This window comes from Onychostruthus taczanowskii, unplaced genomic scaffold (genome assembly GCF_017590055.1).
Source record: "Onychostruthus taczanowskii isolate IOZ18803 unplaced genomic scaffold, ASM1759005v1 scaffold15, whole genome shotgun sequence".
Taxonomy (NCBI): domain Eukaryota; kingdom Metazoa; phylum Chordata; class Aves; order Passeriformes; family Passeridae; genus Onychostruthus; species Onychostruthus taczanowskii.
Genome location: NW_024498685.1, coordinates 10,525,914 through 10,543,127, shown reverse-complemented (window position 1 = coordinate 10,543,127; position 17,214 = coordinate 10,525,914). Strand labels below are relative to the sequence as shown.

General features: G+C 48.4%; 1 protein-coding gene across 2 annotated transcripts in view; it reads right to left on the bottom strand.

Annotated features, from left to right (window-relative positions):
- The window catches only part of LOC121332795 (cat eye syndrome critical region protein 2), a 99,905-nt gene that overhangs the window by 11,065 nt on the left and 71,626 nt on the right, over positions 1-17,214 (bottom strand). Inside the window, exons 7-16 of one of the 2 annotated variants that reach the window (XM_041398603.1) lie at positions 15,139-15,308; positions 14,326-14,403; positions 9,453-9,609; positions 5,528-5,657; positions 5,205-5,242; positions 5,028-5,119; positions 4,628-4,754; positions 2,828-3,261; positions 1,550-1,678; positions 657-1,464 (exon numbers count right to left, since the gene is read on the bottom strand). In XM_041398603.1, the coding sequence (XP_041254537.1) occupies positions 657-1,464; positions 1,550-1,678; positions 2,828-3,261; positions 4,628-4,754; positions 5,028-5,119; positions 5,205-5,242; positions 5,528-5,657; positions 9,453-9,609; positions 14,326-14,403; positions 15,139-15,308 (2,163 nt within the window). The remainder of the gene's footprint in view (positions 1-656; positions 1,465-1,549; positions 1,679-2,827; positions 3,262-4,627; positions 4,755-5,027; positions 5,120-5,204; positions 5,243-5,527; positions 5,658-9,452; positions 9,610-14,325; positions 14,404-15,138; positions 15,309-17,214) is intronic. The other variant, XM_041398604.1, reaches the window with a different exon arrangement.

Sequence of the window (17,214 nt, the reverse complement as noted above, 5' to 3'; positions counted from 1 at the left end):
GAAAAAAAAATTTTTTTGATCTCTGAATTTTTTTGATCTCTACATTAGGTTTTATTTTTAAGGTTCTTTTTTATTATCTGTAGTTTACCAGATAGAACAAATGAAATTCAACCAGAAAGAAACTGGTAAGGGCATGCATGACATGTTGCCATCCCACATGAACTGATACAGCTGCTCAGGGGCTTTTGGGCAGCCCTGGCATGTGAAGATTTTAAGATGTTGAGAGCTCATAAGGCAGATGTGCATTTCAGAGGAGAAGCTATACTTACACACACTCAAAGGAGTATATTTAAGGCATTTATTCACATAACATCTCCTCTCCTTACCTAACTCTCTGCAGATCCAATTTTTATATTAACTCCAGATGAGCTCTAGAAGCATTACAGACTATGCTTTGCATTTGCACCTCGTGGCACACTGATAGCTTGCAGGTAAAGCTGGGACAGAGGGGACCTCTGGCAGGCTACAGTGAAACAAAACAGTCCTAGAAAAATCTAAGCAATGCCCTGAGTAGACAATGTATTCCAACTTAGATTAAAAAAATATATAACTGTGCGTAAAAACTCCAATATTTAATCAAGATTTGAATTATTTTCTGAGGCGACAGATGCAGGCAGGGAAGGTCAAGTGCTACCAGTGGGCACTCAGGGCTTTACCTTGGTTGCTGTCCATGTCCATGGTGTGGCCGGTTGGATCCTGGGAGCTCCCGTTTCCCATGGGTTTTGGGGGCTGGCCGCCGGCGGAGGCGGCGTGAGCCAGCTGGGGAAAGGGCCCGGGGAGGTGCGGCGGGGGCGGCTGGCGAGGGTGGTAAGGCACACCCGGCGGGCACACGCGGGACGACAGCTGCTGCATGGCGATCATCTCCGGGCTGTCCAGCATGGAGTCCCCGCCCTGGCACCCTCTTTGAACCTGAGGCGGTCCCCCAAAGAGAGCGGCAGGCGGCTGCGGCATCCTCTGACCCGCGCCTTTCCCAGGCGGTCGGATGTACCCTGAGGGAGGCACCCCGTGAGGTAGGAAATTCGATTGCTCGCTCCACTGGCTGGGAGGCAGCGGCGGCCTCATGGCCCGGGGGTCCATCATATGACCCAGGACCCGGGGCTGGAGCGAGGGCCCCGGCCCCATGGGCGCCTTCTCCTCCGGCCCCACGGCGGCCTGGCCGTGGCTGCCGTTCCACAGGGCCGGATGTGCGCGGTTCAGGTACTTGTAGGGCCGGTACATGTGTCCCGGGGGCACCTCCGAGCCCTCCGGCGGCTTCACCAGGGGCCCGTTGTGCCGCGGCGGGAGGAAGCCCTGCTGGAACTGGGCCGGTGGGTAGACGGCGTCGGGTGGGGGGCCCCCCACGCGCCCCAGCTGCAGGGAGCCCAGGCGGGGGCCCAGCCCGGCCACGTGGGCCGGCGCCGCGCACGGCTGCTTCTCCGGAGTGCCCAGCCGGTGCCCGCGGTGCTCGCTCAGTCCCACGGCCGGCTGAGGAGAGAGAGGGGGGGTCTCAGTGAGAGCCACGGCACCTGCGGGGCCTGGGGGGCTGCACCCCTCAGCAGGAGGGGCTTACCTGCATGGCAAAGTGCTGGTGCTGCTGGACCGGGTCTCCGGGATGGGGCTCGGGCACTCGCGGAGAGCCGTAGAGTTTTGTGGGATCGGATCCATGCAAAGGGCCAAAGGTTCCCGGCACCGCTGGTCTCTGAGGGATGGGGAGAGGTGTAGAGGGGAGAAATAAAACAATTTCTGAAGTGCATAAAAGCAGCAGAAATACTGCAGGTGAGGGCGAGCCAAGGCTGGAGTAACCACACAAATAAGCTGCTGGACTGTTTTGGAGGTACTGTGGAAAAGCTGTACACTCTCTTCTATGAGGTGACACAGCCTTTTCAAAGCCACTCTGTCACACCTCAGCCACTCACCCCTGAACTTAAGGCTGCAATACACTCACTTGCCACCCAAATACTGAGGGGCAACAAAGAAGGCTGGAGGGGGCATTCCTCTTCAAGCAGAGGAATGGACCACAAGAGCAAGGAAGCCAGAAGACAACAGGGAGTGTGCTGGATTTCCTTCAAAATACTCAATGCCTCCAGCTCTCCTACTGCCTCCCAACTATCTGCAGCACAAGAATCACTCTAAAAATTTTGTTTGATCTCTAGCTAAAAGGGCAAGGCATAGCCTAGATCTCAGGAAAACAGCAGATACATCACACCACAAGCCATCGCTGGTTAGAATGGAAAAGGCAGTGAAGGATGGGTGAGGAACAGCCCAGAAGGGAGGAAAACAGAGGTGGTGTTCAGAGAAGAAATGTTGGGCTAAAGATAGGTCACTGCTGCAGTCCAGGGTGGCCTTTGTTTGATTTAGTTTACTGCTTTTATAAATACTCAAGCACGAAACGCAGTAGTACACAGATGGCACGAAGTTACCAGGCATCTGTAAACAATTGAGACAAAAGAAGACCAGATTGTTCAGCTTCATAAACAAGAGGGTAAGGGAAGAAATGTTACAGCTTTCCATGCACACTGGGGTTACTCTCCAAGGGCAGAAGAGAACTGGGGGAATCAGTTTGTGCAAGTCTGGGGGAATCAGTTTGTACAAGTCTACACTGGGAGATGCCAGACACGAGAAACATTAGGAGATTGCCCCCACCTAATGTGGCAAAGACTTAAATTTCACCAGTTTAAATCTAAGGGCTGAAAAGGTTTCACTTGGAGGAACCATAGCTCTGACCCTTTATCTCTGGAAAAAGGCTCCTGACATGCACTAAGGATTTCATGGTAGGAAGTTTCATTCCCCCTTACCTCCCTCCCTCCCTCATCCTGAAGGGCAAAGGACAGCAGGAACTGCTCCTTACCATCTGCCCAGGATGTGGCACAGGGCTGGGCATGCCGCCGTACTGCAGGGAGCGGGGGAAGCCTCGCCCGTTGGAAGGGCCCACTTCCCGAGCACTCTGCATTGGGTTGCCACTTGGGTCATCCACAGAGGACGAGGAGAAGGAGGAGGAAGAGGAGGAGGAGGAAGAAGCGGGAGCCCTGGAAGCAGCTCGATACGGTGGAGGTTTTCCTCCGTTTTCCAGGCGTTGCTGTCTCTTGCCATGCCCATCTGGGTCTCGTGACCGAGTCCAGACGCTGCCTGTGCTGGAGCGGCCGGTCCGCCGGCTCCTCTTCTCTCTTCTCCCGTCCTCTCTGATCCAAAACTCCTCATCTGTGTCTCCATCTTCCCCAGGGAAGTGCTTCATCATTGCTCGGTGGAAACACCTCTCCAAGTTGTAAGCCATCTTTGTATATTCTGCAGTCAAAACCCCCCAAAAACGTCAGAGCCTCGTAGAGAGAAGCAATTAAGGAATTATGCAACATCAGATAAATCATCTCCCCTCTGCCAAGTTTCTCCAAGGAAGACTTTTGTTTCTAACTAGTTGGCTTTGGTTCCTAAACTCCATAAGCAGCACAGCATCAGCTCTGTTCAGTAACCCCAGCAGAGGACAGGCACACAGGCATGACAAAGTACCACTGGCAGCAGGGCCTGCAGAGTCAGCATTAACTCAGTGTTCCAGCCTAGTGCCAAGAATTACATTAGGGGAGCGCCACCTCTGCTCACAGAGATGTGTGACCTGCAGTTAGCCAGCAGGAGTGCTGAGAGAAGAAATGTGAACTTCCAGCAATGCTATTTGATTACTTTCAGAGGCTTTTCTTGGACTCGTTCAGAAGTCTGCTGTGGGCCACAAGACAGAGGAAAATCAGCAAACACATTTATCTGTGTAGTTTCCAAAGCACTTGTTGACCCTGACACAAAAGCTATTGCCAACACCAGTGTCCCCACTGCATCATTTCTACTGGACAGTTCTGCTGAGATGAGCTTTTACTTTTTTTGATTGGATAGGAAGCAAAAGACACGTAAGAGGTGCTGGTAACAAGCAAGTGACTTTCCAGTTGTTTACACTAAACTAACCCTGAAGTTCCTTGAGGAACAGAGCTCTCCCAGTGGCAGTGCAGGTATGCTCTTACTTGCAGCCAACAGCAACAAGCTGACTTATTCTTAATATTGCTCTCCCTTTCTCACCAGGTCTTGCTGGTGAGACAGTCTGCAGTGGTGATATGGGAACTGATTTCTTATCTAAGCAACACATAGAATTTTAATTGGCACGGCAATTAAGCCCAGGATTTCCCATTTGCACACACATTGTTCCTTCAATAGCCAAGGAACCTAAAACCTACATTTTCTATCCAAAGGACAGGCATGGTTCACTCCTCACTTTCCTGTGGTACTCAACAAACACTGGCAGTTAACCAGACTCCAATGCTTTTCAAAGTCTGTATTAGTTACTATGAGGAAAAGGGGCACACAGGCACACCTAAACACATGAAGGAATGAGCTCAGAAAGAAACACTCTCCTCTCTTTGTGAGTTCTGCCTTCACCATCTACCAACATGGCAGTCCTTAGTATGCCATGCCCCAATTCAGCATGGCCAAACTGTGCTAAAGGACCCACTAAAACCCAATGCAGGTCTCAGTAACTATTACCCTTTCATCTGCTCTCCCAAAAATATTCTGAAAGGGAAGAATCACAAATGAAGTACTGGTGAGGAGGAAGAGGGCACTGCTTGCTTTGGCTGAGCGCTGCAAATAGACAAATCTAGCATCTTACTGCTCTTACCACTGCCTTCACCGTTGTACTTAAGACAGTTCCTGAACATGGTCTTCATATCACCCACAAATTCATCCTTGGTACAGTACTGACCTCCATTCAACTTCTTCTCCATGCTAGAGATATCCATGGGGGCCTGGAATACAACCAAACTTCCCTTCAGTTGCAGAAAGCATAGTGGGGCTCACAAAGTTAGAGCTCAGAGAGGGCATGGGCAGCAGAGGATGCTCTCCAGAGAGGCAGCCATCCATCTTTGGTTTTTTTGACTTGTAAGGTTAGAAGGGACTGCCAGAATCATGGAGATCGACTACGAGAGTAACACAGCCCATCAAACTTCAAAACACTTCCCAAAAACTGCATCCCAGTCAACAAAGTGCATCAGTCAAGATGGCTGGGCCACTTTCCATACCTTAATGATCTGGTAGTAGTTGGGAGCATACGATTCATCAACAGGCTCCAGGAAGGGCCAGGAGTCCTTGTGAGCCTTCACCACATCTAGAACTGGCAGTAGCAAGAGAAAGGTGAATGGTTACACTCACACACACAGAGAAGTATTTCACTTTGAGAAAGCTGGGGTGGGACTAACCTTTGTACATGGCTGTGAACTCATCGTCCAGTTCAAAGCTGTAATGGGAAGCACCACAGTGAATATGCAGACTGAGGATAGGTAAGACATGCTCTGTACTTCATCTTCTCCTCCACCCATGCAGTGCCATAATGCTGGCCAATGAACCTCCTCACAAAACTCAAAACACTCCTCTCATATGGACCAAACCCAGCTTACTCCTCTCACTGTTCTCCATCCTCACTTCTCCCTCTGCATTCCTGTGAATGATCACACGCCTCTCCTTGCTATACTTACTCTGCTTCAATGCACTTGTGTGCTGCAATGCCCCACTGTGTACTCACATGTCCTTGGTCCTTCGCTCTTCCCTGCCAGGGGAACTGGGATCCAAGTGGGAAAGCTCAGGGGGGAGCTCCTTCCCCTGTGCCAGCAGCCAGGCCCGCTCTTCACGAAGTTTCCTCCTCCTGGCCCGTTCTGCAGTGGAAAGAGATGAAAAACCATTCAGCACTCTTTGCCCACATTTTGCAGGGAAAGAGAAGGTGCTCCTGCAGCTCTCAAGAGCTCCAGGGAGATGGTCCTGTTCTTTCAGCAAAAGCAGCACCAGCACAGGAGCAGGTGAGGTGAGAATACAGTGCACCATCAATATGCCTCATCATCCTCCCTTGGTAACAATCACCAATTTTGGAGCACCACTGTGACACAGATGCTGCCTCAGGCAAATTCCAGAAGTGGTGTGGTACAAAGAGGGAAGCTCAACACCCAGCTCTTCAGAGCTCAGCACTACAAGCACCACTGTGACACAGATGCTGCCTCAGGCAAATTCCAGAAGAGGGAAGCTCGACACCCAGCTCTAGGCACAGCTCAGCACTATGGAAAGAGCTGGCTCATTGTTATCTTCTTTTAGGGGCTTCACCTCAGGCAGGTGAACTTGAGGCAGTTGCCTTTACACTGAAAGGGATGAAGAGCAGTGCTGTGGGAGGGAAGTTCTACCAGCTGAGTGGCAATGAGTAACTGGGGTCATTTTTATCCTCCATGGCTGGCTTTGGAAAGATTGCTCAGGTAGGTCTCCATGGCCAGCAGCCAGAGTGAGCAAGTTGCCACACACGAGGGCCACTGGGACAGCTTTCATTTAAAGAAGTGAGACACAGGAAGAAGCAATGCTGGTAATATAACCTGTGGTTTGCAACCAGACAGCTGGCCAACAGATTGCTTCATAATAGAAAGTTTATGGGTTCTTATGAACCTCATTTCCTTTTTCTTATAGGAAATCTGAATTCACTTGACTTGTGAAACACCTGTAGTTGGACCAACCTTCTGCAGGAGCAGAATTCTGTGAAAGTAATGTTCAGGGAGAGATGTCACAGAAACAGGCCATGTCAGGGAACACCCAGAGTGAAAGAAAGATGAGGGAGACTTGGTTAACACCCTCTAGCAGAGGCTCTGCCTTTGGCAAATGCCAACTACTCAAGAGATACCAGCTCTGGCGGAAAAATATTTATTAAAGTCTTACTCTGTCAGTCGAAAATAAATTTGGGACGGAGGTTGAGAGCACAAGAAAAGCAGGAATAGCTACAAGGTGAGTGTTTTTAGGGACATTCTTTGGCAGATATGTCAAAGACTGGTAAAAGAAAGCCTGAATTTCTTGTTAGAAGACTCAGGGTAGCACTGAAGTTGGGATTATAGGACTTGCATCTAAGGTGTCCTACAGAATCTAAGAGGAGAGCATGATCAGTATCAGCATACCAATTTCAGGTAACAGAGAATATCTGAGTCTGTCCAAGCACTGTTCAGAATTCATGCTTCCTTCATAAAATTTGCAATCCTTAGATGGCATTGCAATGGATTTCTAAGTGAGAAAGCTGAGGAGAACATAAAGTGATTATTTGGACAGGAAATGGAAAATCTCGTGACAATGGCAGCCAAGAGGTAAAGATGGTGTAGATTTTCGAAACCCACCAATGTCTGCCAAGGATCTGACCTGGTAAACTGACAGGAATCAAGGAGTGGTACCAGATCTCAGGATCTCACCTAGGATTAATACCAGGAGCCTCTACCACAGCTAGTGATGAACATAGTGTGTTCAAGATCACTGGCAGAGCTCATTCCCATACTGTTGGCCTGGGTTGAGTCCTACCCAGCAGCTTCCAGAATCTAAACAATGCCCTAAAAAGTACCTCAACCAGCTAGAAAATCGTATATGTGAGAGATTATGTTGAAGCAGCACCTGGAAAGAGAACTGGGAAACTCTAACCTGCTGTTGTGGCAGAAATCTAGAAAGCCTTCCTAACTTATAAATTCAGGAGAGTACAGATGTGGCCAGCAGGAAACTTGCTACCTGGGGGGTGTGTTGGAGTTGGAGGAAGTGTAATCTTGGGCTGGAAACAGGAATGTGATGTTAAAACAGGAATACCATCCAAAACTGAGAAGAAGGTGAAATTCATCACGGAGAAGGTATTTCACATCTCCCCTCTACAGAAGGCCATACAAAATTAATATTATATTCCAAACAGACTGAAAATTAGAAGAAAATATTTGTTACCCTAAAATTTCTGTTGTTGGATGTCCAGTTTTAACAAGTCTGAACCAAGTAAAACAAATTACATAATTTTCAAATAATTTCCCCTCCATCATAAGAACTGTCATGACAGCTAATGCTAGTGGTGGGTGTGCTTGGCACTAAGAAAAGATCATTAAGAAGCCAGTTTTACCTGGAGAGCTGGGGGTTCTAGGCATAAAAAATACTGTAGTGATTTAACTGAACAAGTCAACATAACCTTTGCAAAGAGCTTTTGCACCAGCTTAAAAGAAGACTTCTCCTGACTAAGCCTAGATGACTTAAATGTCTAGGAAAGAGTTTGAACTAAGTGAAAGAAACTGGACAAAACAAAATTAAAGCATCTGTGGCAATAAAAGCAAGAATGTATGCTAACTTGGCTTAAAAGAGGCTACTGCTCAACCTCACACCAGTTTCTTTGCATGGCTCTGATGCCTTTGAATCCAATGATGTAATGATTTCATTTACCCAGAAAAGGAAGTGGCTTATACCAAACCAAAAACATTTTACAGGAACATTTATCTTTGCAGCTCTCGTGGAACTTCAAGACTAATTTTGTCTATAAAGATGAAGCATTAAACCACAGAGAATATGCAATTTGCCAAGGGAAACAGCTATCTGTGGCAGATATGGAAGCTGGATGAGTCTTGATTTAAAGCACCTGATTAGCTAGGACTAGCAACCAGGAATACACAAAGGCCAAGGAAGGAATTGGTTTTTCTAATGGTTAGAAAGGTAAGAAGGTAAAAGAAGCTATTCTTAGATAACATCTGGCCTCCTACCAAACATCTGGTAGCAAACTGTTTCATTTTGGAAAGTTCACAAGGGTAGCATGAACTTAATATTTTTTTTTCCTTTTCTGATTCTTTATCCACTTTGGGACTCATGATACTGATACTGCCCCACATTGCCACAGTTTTCTGAGGATGTTCAGCCTTTCTGTAGAACTACAACAGCCCAGCCAGTCTCTGTGGCTAAAGCAGCAGCTAAAGGAATCCCCCACAAGGGAGGCCAACAGAGAGAAGGTGGTCAGAAATGAGCTTGCTCTGACACCCACACCTACATGTACTGGCTGAGTGCCTGCTGTCTGTGCCTTGATCTGATGTATTCAACACATGGCTGTTTGCTCCAGAACAGCTTAAATCAACATTTAATTCATAACCACCAACGTTTTAGACCAACACCTGAAATTGCCACCTCTGGTGCTCTATGCAACCTGGTCCCTTCATATTTAGTTCTCCAATTGGTAAGGCCAGCAGCAATATAAAAATACTGCTCTTGCTACCCCCATGTTATCCCATTCCCTTTCTCCTCAAAAGGAATTCTTTCATCATGCACTGGGCCAAAAGAACCAAATGCTACTCCAGTGAGAGCAAAGCAAGCTAATCCTGCACACAGGGAAATCATCAGGAGGCAAGTGGGGAGACAGAAATGAGAAACAACATGAATAGCAAGAGGAAAAAATTTGACAGCTGGGGCAAGGAAGAAAATTAGCCCAATTTGAAGAAGAAAACACGGTAAGGGTGCCCTAGAGAACAGCCACCAACACTGAGAGGACAGACAAAGGAAAAGAAACTACAGTCAGACCAATTTATTGGAGGTAAATGCAAGAAAAGGTTCTCATTAGCAAGTCAGGCAGGGGAGGAATACAAATGGCAGACTAATTCAAGACCTCAGTCTTGACTTTGAAAGCTTCCACTCCTGCTGCACGTTACCTTCCACTGCTTTGACCTTCTCCTCCATCTCCCTCTTCCTCTCCTCCTTTAGCAGCTGTTCCTGCTCCCTCTTCTGCACTGCTATAAGGATCTGGCGCTCCTCCTCTTCCTCTCTGCGCCTCTGCTTCTCCATTGAGCTCAGCACATTTGGGTTTACCTGTAACAGAATGATGCACCAAAAACTGTAACACAGTGGCTCATTGAAAGCTGAGCAGAGGCAGGTTTACTCTGAGGAGGTATTAAAGCACACCTACAATGAATGACTGGGAGGAAAAAAAAGGGGGAAAAAAGGATTTGTAAGTATGATTTCCTAGATGAAAATCGACATGGAAAGGGAAGTTATTTGCCAAGCAATGAAATCCTACTGACACAAGGACAATGGAAGGAGAAGCGATGGGTTAGACAAGCTGCCATTCTGTCAGGGATGCACCGTGAGCATTTCTCTTCCCTTCTGGGCAAAGGATCCAGGCTGTTGACACCCTTACACAACACCTCTACCTCTTCCAGCTAGCAGAGCTCTGACTGTAAGTGTGAGAAGGACTACTTTGCCAAACCTGTCTCTGCTGCAAAACACGGAATACTTCAATAGGAAAAGCGTCTGGTACAGCCTTGCATCAAGGTATCATTAGGAATGTTTTCTTTTCCTGTTCAAAATTTCTGTGTGCTAATCTCCCCTGAACTAGCTCTCATTTGTTTGTTTGGACAGTTTTCCTGCTGGCTCCCAAATCCAGTTCTCTCATTCAAGGACACCTGGCTCTTTATTGCCCCACTTTCTCACCTCCCCACTGCCAGCAGGCTGCCAGGCTGTGTTTGATCCTACTTAAGACTGCAGGCTTCCCAGACCAGGACTGCCTGCTCCTATTCCTACAGTAAAGTATAAAGTAAGTATATGGAAGTGTGAAATTATTACCTTAATTTAGTTCTAAGACAAATGTATCAGTCATCCACCAGCAACTCCTGCCCCTGTGACCAAGATATGTCTGCATTATCAGCAGGGAATATCAACCAGAAAAGAACAACGTACATACAGTTTGCTCCAACTTCATTTTCAGGGAATAACCAGCAACCACCACTTAGGCAGAAGGCATTTCCTGAGGATTAGCAATCAGCTGGGGTCCGTTGGCTGCTGCTCAGACCATCAACTTCTCCAGGCCCATTATTAATCCCCAGGGAAAAAAAAAATATTCTGGCACCACAATTACTATTTTGTCCTTGTTTCATTGCCCAGGAATGGAACCTGGGGGTGTTTTGATGAACGCCTAGAAATGTTGTCTGGTTTCACTGCACATTCATTCCCCCTCTGCCTCCCCTTCCCCTACCCAGCCCTGTGCTGCCCTACGAAGTCCCACTCCAGTTTTCTGTAGATGAGCACCATGCATCATCTCCAGCAGAAACAATACATTAAGAGAATTATGCTTCAACCACCAATAGTCACAGAGAAGTGTCCAAGAGAGGGTCATGAGACTCTTGACAAAATTAGGACCATATCCTGCATTTAGGATATGGGCAATAAACCCCACCTATTCTGTCCTGATCCTTTAAGGTGAAACCCAGAGCTTCATCTCACCATGAGGGAACCATTCTCTTATTTTCCATTTTATATCTTTGTCAAAATGTTATCACTTTACTCGTCTATCTCTTTCCTAGGGAAATCATTCTGTGAGTTCAGGCATCTTAAGATTAGCCAGCTTCTCCTCACAACCAGTTGGAAGTTTGTTTCTCAACCCTCATTCTATCCAATTATTCCTAGTTACGCTCTTCTGGCTGAACATAAATTCTCTTTTCTTCAGTCACACTCCAGCCTTTACTTTATGGACTTCCTCAGACACTTACACACTACTCCCACATTTCTACAGTTGGATTAAATGTTTTCTTATAAAGCAATCCTTTCAGTTGCTTGGCATGATTATTCCAGTTGTCTCTCAGACCTTTCCTCCCTGATCAATATCCAAACACCAGGATGGCCCAGGATTGTGCTATGACAATGACACCAGGTCAAGAGCCTAGAGAATATAATTCTTTTTATATCCCTTTCTCAAAAGCTCTGCCATCTGATTTGCTACTCATGAGCTGCAAACAACTTCCTTTCAGACCTGATCCTCATCAGTGTCAAACAGTTTTCCTCTGACTTTCTTGATAAATCTTTAAATTGTAATAGGAACAAAAAGAGTCAGGTAAAGAGAAAGAGGTGAGCAGGAACCCGCCACCAAACCTGGTATGCCAAGATATTTTAATGAGGATGTGACCATCAGCCTTTACATTCTCAAACCAGTAGATGTAAGCCAGCCTGGCATGTTAGGATTTCTTTAATTGCTGGTACACAGGTGAGACCTTCCCTTTCCCTGGATTAAAACAACTTCCACCATTCATGCCCTATGGAAACAGGAACACAACATCCCAGCTGCAGTGCTCACACCAGGACCTCTCCAAGCCTGCAGGGCACACTCAGCACCCTCAGCTTTAATGGCATGAGACAGGATCCACAGCACGCTCCAGATCAACCCACCACAAATATAGCATCAACAAAGCACTTTTAAACAAAGGAGAGGGTGTCATCCTACCAGAAAAGGGAAAAGCAGAAACCACAAACACAGAGCAGTGAGCCCCAAGGACTGCAGTAGACACCCACAGTAGCACTTACTCCCTGCAGCACTTGCAGGGCAGCAACAGTGCTGCATGGGCTCTTTGAGACATTTCAGACACAGAAACAAGCTGATTTTCAGAGGCACCTCTGCCTGGTGTCCCACCTAAGTCCATTGGGGACGAGTGTGCTCAACTCAGGGCTTAAAAAAAATACACAAACACGAACCAGTAAACTCCTACTGGATTGGTGGAAGCAGACGCTTATTGGAGCGACAAAAGCAAGAACCAAGCACACGTTAAACTTCCTTCCTGACCATGGAGGTGGCAAAAGGCTTCTCCAGCTCCCTCCCTGCTCAGAGGATAAACACCACAGCGACCAAGGCATCACCACCTCCTTCCCTCCGGCAGAGAGCACTCCAGGACACAACATCACTGCTGTCCCCTGGCCCTGGGACTCTGAAAGAGCCAAACTTCTGCCTTAGCTCTGCTCTCCAGACAGTGGGTATCAGACTTCAGGGGCAGAAGGCGAGGGTGCCCTGAGTGCCCTGGCCCCTCATCCGCCAAACCTGCCCCACTCAGGTTTCCGCAGCGCTCTCCTAATGAGGGTGCTGCTCAGGCGGCTCTTAATGAGGAGCTAATCTGAACCACCTGTTGAGAAATCCCCTGCAGGATCAGGAGCCCATGGAGCAGTTACATCTCCAACTCAAGCAGCAGCCAGGAGAAAGAGGTCACCTGCACGGGCTGAGGTTTTAACCCCCAGGCTCGCTGGATGCCCACCCCGGCTTGAGAAACAAGCCGTCAGACACGCTGGCACCTTCCCTGGCTGCCCCATGGCAGGGATGGCTGCCCCATCCTGCTCGGGAGCAACACAAGCATCACCATTCCCACTGGCTGGCTCCCTGTGTCCCGGCACAGCGGGTGCCAGGAGGGCCCCCTGCTCGCTGGAAACGTTTCACTGGCCCACAGGCAGCAATTAACAGCCCTCTGCTGCTGCAGACCTGGAGCACCTGCGGTACTGATTAGCATCATTCAGGCTCCATGTGTTTCCCACTCCCCTCCTCCTCTGGGATTTCTGCTGCCTGTGAACAAACACGTGTCCCTGTGCTTCCTGCATGGTGGGCTTTGCAGAGAGCAATTCTGGCCCCAAACTGACCATCGCTGGGGTCTTATTTTCCTCTTGGCAGGCTTTTATCTGCAGCACGATGAGAGGTTCTTCCTTCCTTTTATTCATCTGTTTCTAAGTAATTACATTTATTGCACAGGGACCTGTACTTTCTCCTTTGTTTTGGGGGAACCCCTGACTCTAGCTCACATGGCATATTCCCTGCAGCCTAATTTCCCAGGGTTTGACAAAACACCAGGTAAAGACGTTTCCATTACATCTACAGCGAGAGATTATGCCCCAGCCTGATAGAATTGAGACAATTTTTTCCTCTGAAGCTAATCTGGTGTTGTCTGACCGATTGCTCTGGGTAGCAGTTGCCAGTTCAAAGACCCCCCATCTCCACGGCCCCGTGTCCCCACCTGTGCCGGCGTGACTCTTAGGGGCTGTGTGGTGAACTGGATCGGAAAACTGATCTACGTTAAAAATAACCCCGACAAAAGAAAAAGGTTATATTTAACTCCAGTCATTTTCCTGGGTCTGGTTCACTGCACAGACCCTCAAGCAGCAGCAGTGCTGTTGCACTGATGGGGTAGAGAGGAGATGAGGGTGAGGAGGCACAGAAAGCACTGTTTGAGCCCACAAGGCTGCAGTTTGATAAGCATTTCTTTAAGTAGCCTAAATTGTGACTTCCATTTCCAGCTGACCCCCTCCTAGCTCAGCTCCATACTGCATCAGTCATTCTCTCCCTCGGCGCTATCTACACCCTCATGTGTTTGCAGCCTCACGTTTTCCCCTTGGCTGAATTTCTGTCATTTCCCTTTGTAAGCCGGTTCTTCTAGCCCTCTCATCCTTCTTCAACTTTTCTTTGAACTGCCTCGAATGTGCCAGCACTTTCATTGAAGTGGAATTCCCCAGACTGAGCGCAGATTTCCATATGCAGCTGCAGCGGGGTCTGCGGCGAGGCCGGCTACCTCTTCGATCCAGAGGGCAGCACCTCCCTGCTCGCCATAGAAACCCCGGGTGTCAGCCTGCCTTTGACGGGCATTACCACCCATCTCTCTTTCAGCACAGGCACTTTCAAGCGACTCCTTCCCACTGAATGGCGATGCTGCGGTTTATTTCTTCCCCCAGGAGGCATCTGCTCTCGCCTCCCTCCGTCGTCCTCCCCCTCGCACCCCCCCTCACCTCCTGCTTGATTGGTTTGATGGGCTGATGGTCAGACATCCACCTGGGAGAAAACTCTGTCCGCTGCAGACGCTTCTCCTGAAACAGGGTTGAGAATTGAGGGAAGGAAAAAGAGAGTGGAGGAAATTAGGGCACATCGGTGACACTGGCAGGAGAAACTCTGAGGGCTAGAAGTGACCATGAAATCCCTATTAGCTTTACAAGGGTAGCAAACAAGGAAACTGAACTCAATCCAAGAACATCACGCTGACTGCAGAGCCTGTTTTACAAAGCATCTAGGCAAAGGATTCCTTTCCAGATCTGTCCCACCTGGAAACATTCAGCTGACGGACAACACCCTTCAGAGTTTTGGGGCTCTGACTCAAAGCAGACTTTGCTAGGATAGCTAAGCAGCCAGTGCCCCTTCAGCAGAGCCAGCAGAGAAAGGGCAGTAAAAGTGGAATGACAGGCAGTTTGCATAGAAAAGCCAGGCTGTAAATCGAAGCAGTTCAAAAGCACAGAGATCCCCTGCTAGCAGGAAAGGGCAACAGAACACGGCTGAAGACAGTAACCCCTTCAGCCACCCTACCTACACTGCTGTGCAATCACCAACCAGATCCTCGAGTACAATTCCAGCACTGCCACTGCATGGGGGAGAGTCTTCCCCCCATCCACAAGCTCAACAACCCCAACATCCATGACACTTGCAGGCTGTAGGTGCAGGGAGCAGAACGGGCTGGCAGGCTGCTTGGATTTAGCTCTCCTTCACTCAGCAAGCATCCATGCTCTTGGAAGTGGTCAAAGAGAGGTAAACAGGATGTCATGTCTCCTCACCTTCTGTGCAATCATGTTGCAGATCTCCGGCAGGAAGTCTTCACTCAAGAGTTTGTAGAGCTGCCTCTCTCTAAGGGAAGTCCTCTCTCTGAAGCTCTCTGTGACCTGCCTCCACTCCTCTTCCGTCTGGCACAGCAACCACCATGTCCCACGGCCAGGCCCTTGGGACCCTTCAAAAACATGAAAGGATGTTATCTGCACAGCAGTTATGACTAACAGCTCCTCTCAATCCCTTCTCTTCTCTCCCCAGGGCTCAGGAAGAGCAAAAGACACTGGCAATGGGCACTGTTATGGAAAACATTCCATTTGCTACAGACCCAAAGCTCTCTTCATGCACCAGAAGCACTGCTGCCTCTGAGAGTGATGCCAAGATAGAGAGGAAGTACTCAAGTGAAGAAATAATGGTGCCACATGGCAACACACAGGTAGTGTGACATCCCTGTAGAAAGCCCACATTCCAGTCATTGCAGACTGGAGAAAAGAATTTAATTTGTTTTTTGTAATGGCGGCTGTCAGCCAAAGCAGGACATAGGGAACTGCAAATGTCTGATTTAGTCTGGCAGCAGAATAAAGTCATCAAAAAATAATGTAATTTGAAATAAGCTTTTTTTTTTTTTTAAATACTGCAAACCATTTCTACAGTGAAAAAAATCCTCCTGCTCCCTGCAAATGAAATATTTTGTTTGCAGGCACTTGAAAGAGCAGAAGAGGAAGCGAAGGACAGGGTTCATCAGGCTGCCAGATGAGGGGGAAGTTCCAAAAGTTCACATCCCATCCCTGCTCGATCCAGAGTCGGATTGAAGCAGATCACCCACAGCTCTGAAGCATGTCCCAACCACCAAGACACTTTGAGAGCTGTTCCACCTTGTGTGAAACATTTGAATATTAATTGTGAAGGAAGGGCTCTCTTGCATTGTGGTTGGAACACCCACCTGGAGATAGGGAATGTGGTTCCTGCTCCACAAATGTTTACACAGAGCAAGGAAGCCTCATGGGTTGCAACTTGTATGCTTTTGCCCCAGGATGCTCTCTGAGCAGAAAAAGGTTGTTGCCCTCCTTTTTATTTTGCTTTTTTTTTTTTTGAGAGGGGAAAGTTTTGGATCAAACATCTTCAGGCTGAGAGGATCAAACACCTTCAGGCTGAGGGGCTCTCAGCTCCCTCCAGACTTTTCTAGAGCTCCCAGAAAGAAAGCAATGGTCATCAGCACCACTGGCAGATGTCATGCACCTTCTGAACATATTCTCAAGCAAACTAACAGTGAAAAACAAAAAGAAGTAAGAAACCTGAACCTGATTCTGGGCCCTTTGTGGATCTGAGCTGCGAGTGGCTCCGACATGCAAGCTGTCAGGTTGTCCCAGGAAGGCTGGAAAGCTGCAGGCTCCCTCCAGCACCTGCTCTCTCTCAGGTGCCTGGGCTGCAGTGGCAATGGCACAGAGTTTCAGCTCTGTGAATGCACTGGGGACTGGTAACTGAGACAGCAAAGGTCCAGCCATGTGCTGGCTCTGCTGCTCTGGCTACACAAAGCCATCCATCCCTTGCCCACGTGCAGCAGGGAGCTTACCTGCATCCTGCCCCCAAAGCCTGCATCCTTGTTTCTCATTCCCTTGCCAGCTGCCCGTGGACAACTCATTTCAATAGCAAACAGGACTGAGGCACTGCTTTGTGCCAGCAGATTACTCTGCAGCTGAAGTGACACAATTTGCTGGAAGACAATGATCTGATAAAACCCCCGGCGCCTCACGCGCATCGCTCCGGCTCTGCCGCCCGGCTCCGGAGAAGCCGGAGTGGCCGCCAGGAAATCTGAAGACAAAGAGCAAATGGAAGGAGGCATGGGAAAGACAATGCCACCCTTGCCTTTTATTGTGAGGCAACAGGCAGGCTGAGTCCCTGGGTTTTGTGGAAGCCAGTGGATACACATGTATGACAAATGAGTCCCAGCTCCCTTGAACTCACTTTCACATCATGCTGCTAACTCGCTTTTTGCCTCGTTAACCCTTAGCTGGGTACCCCCAAAGACATCATTTACCAGTCTCAGCCACCTAATGGCCACGAGGAAGGAAAAGTGAGAGGATCAG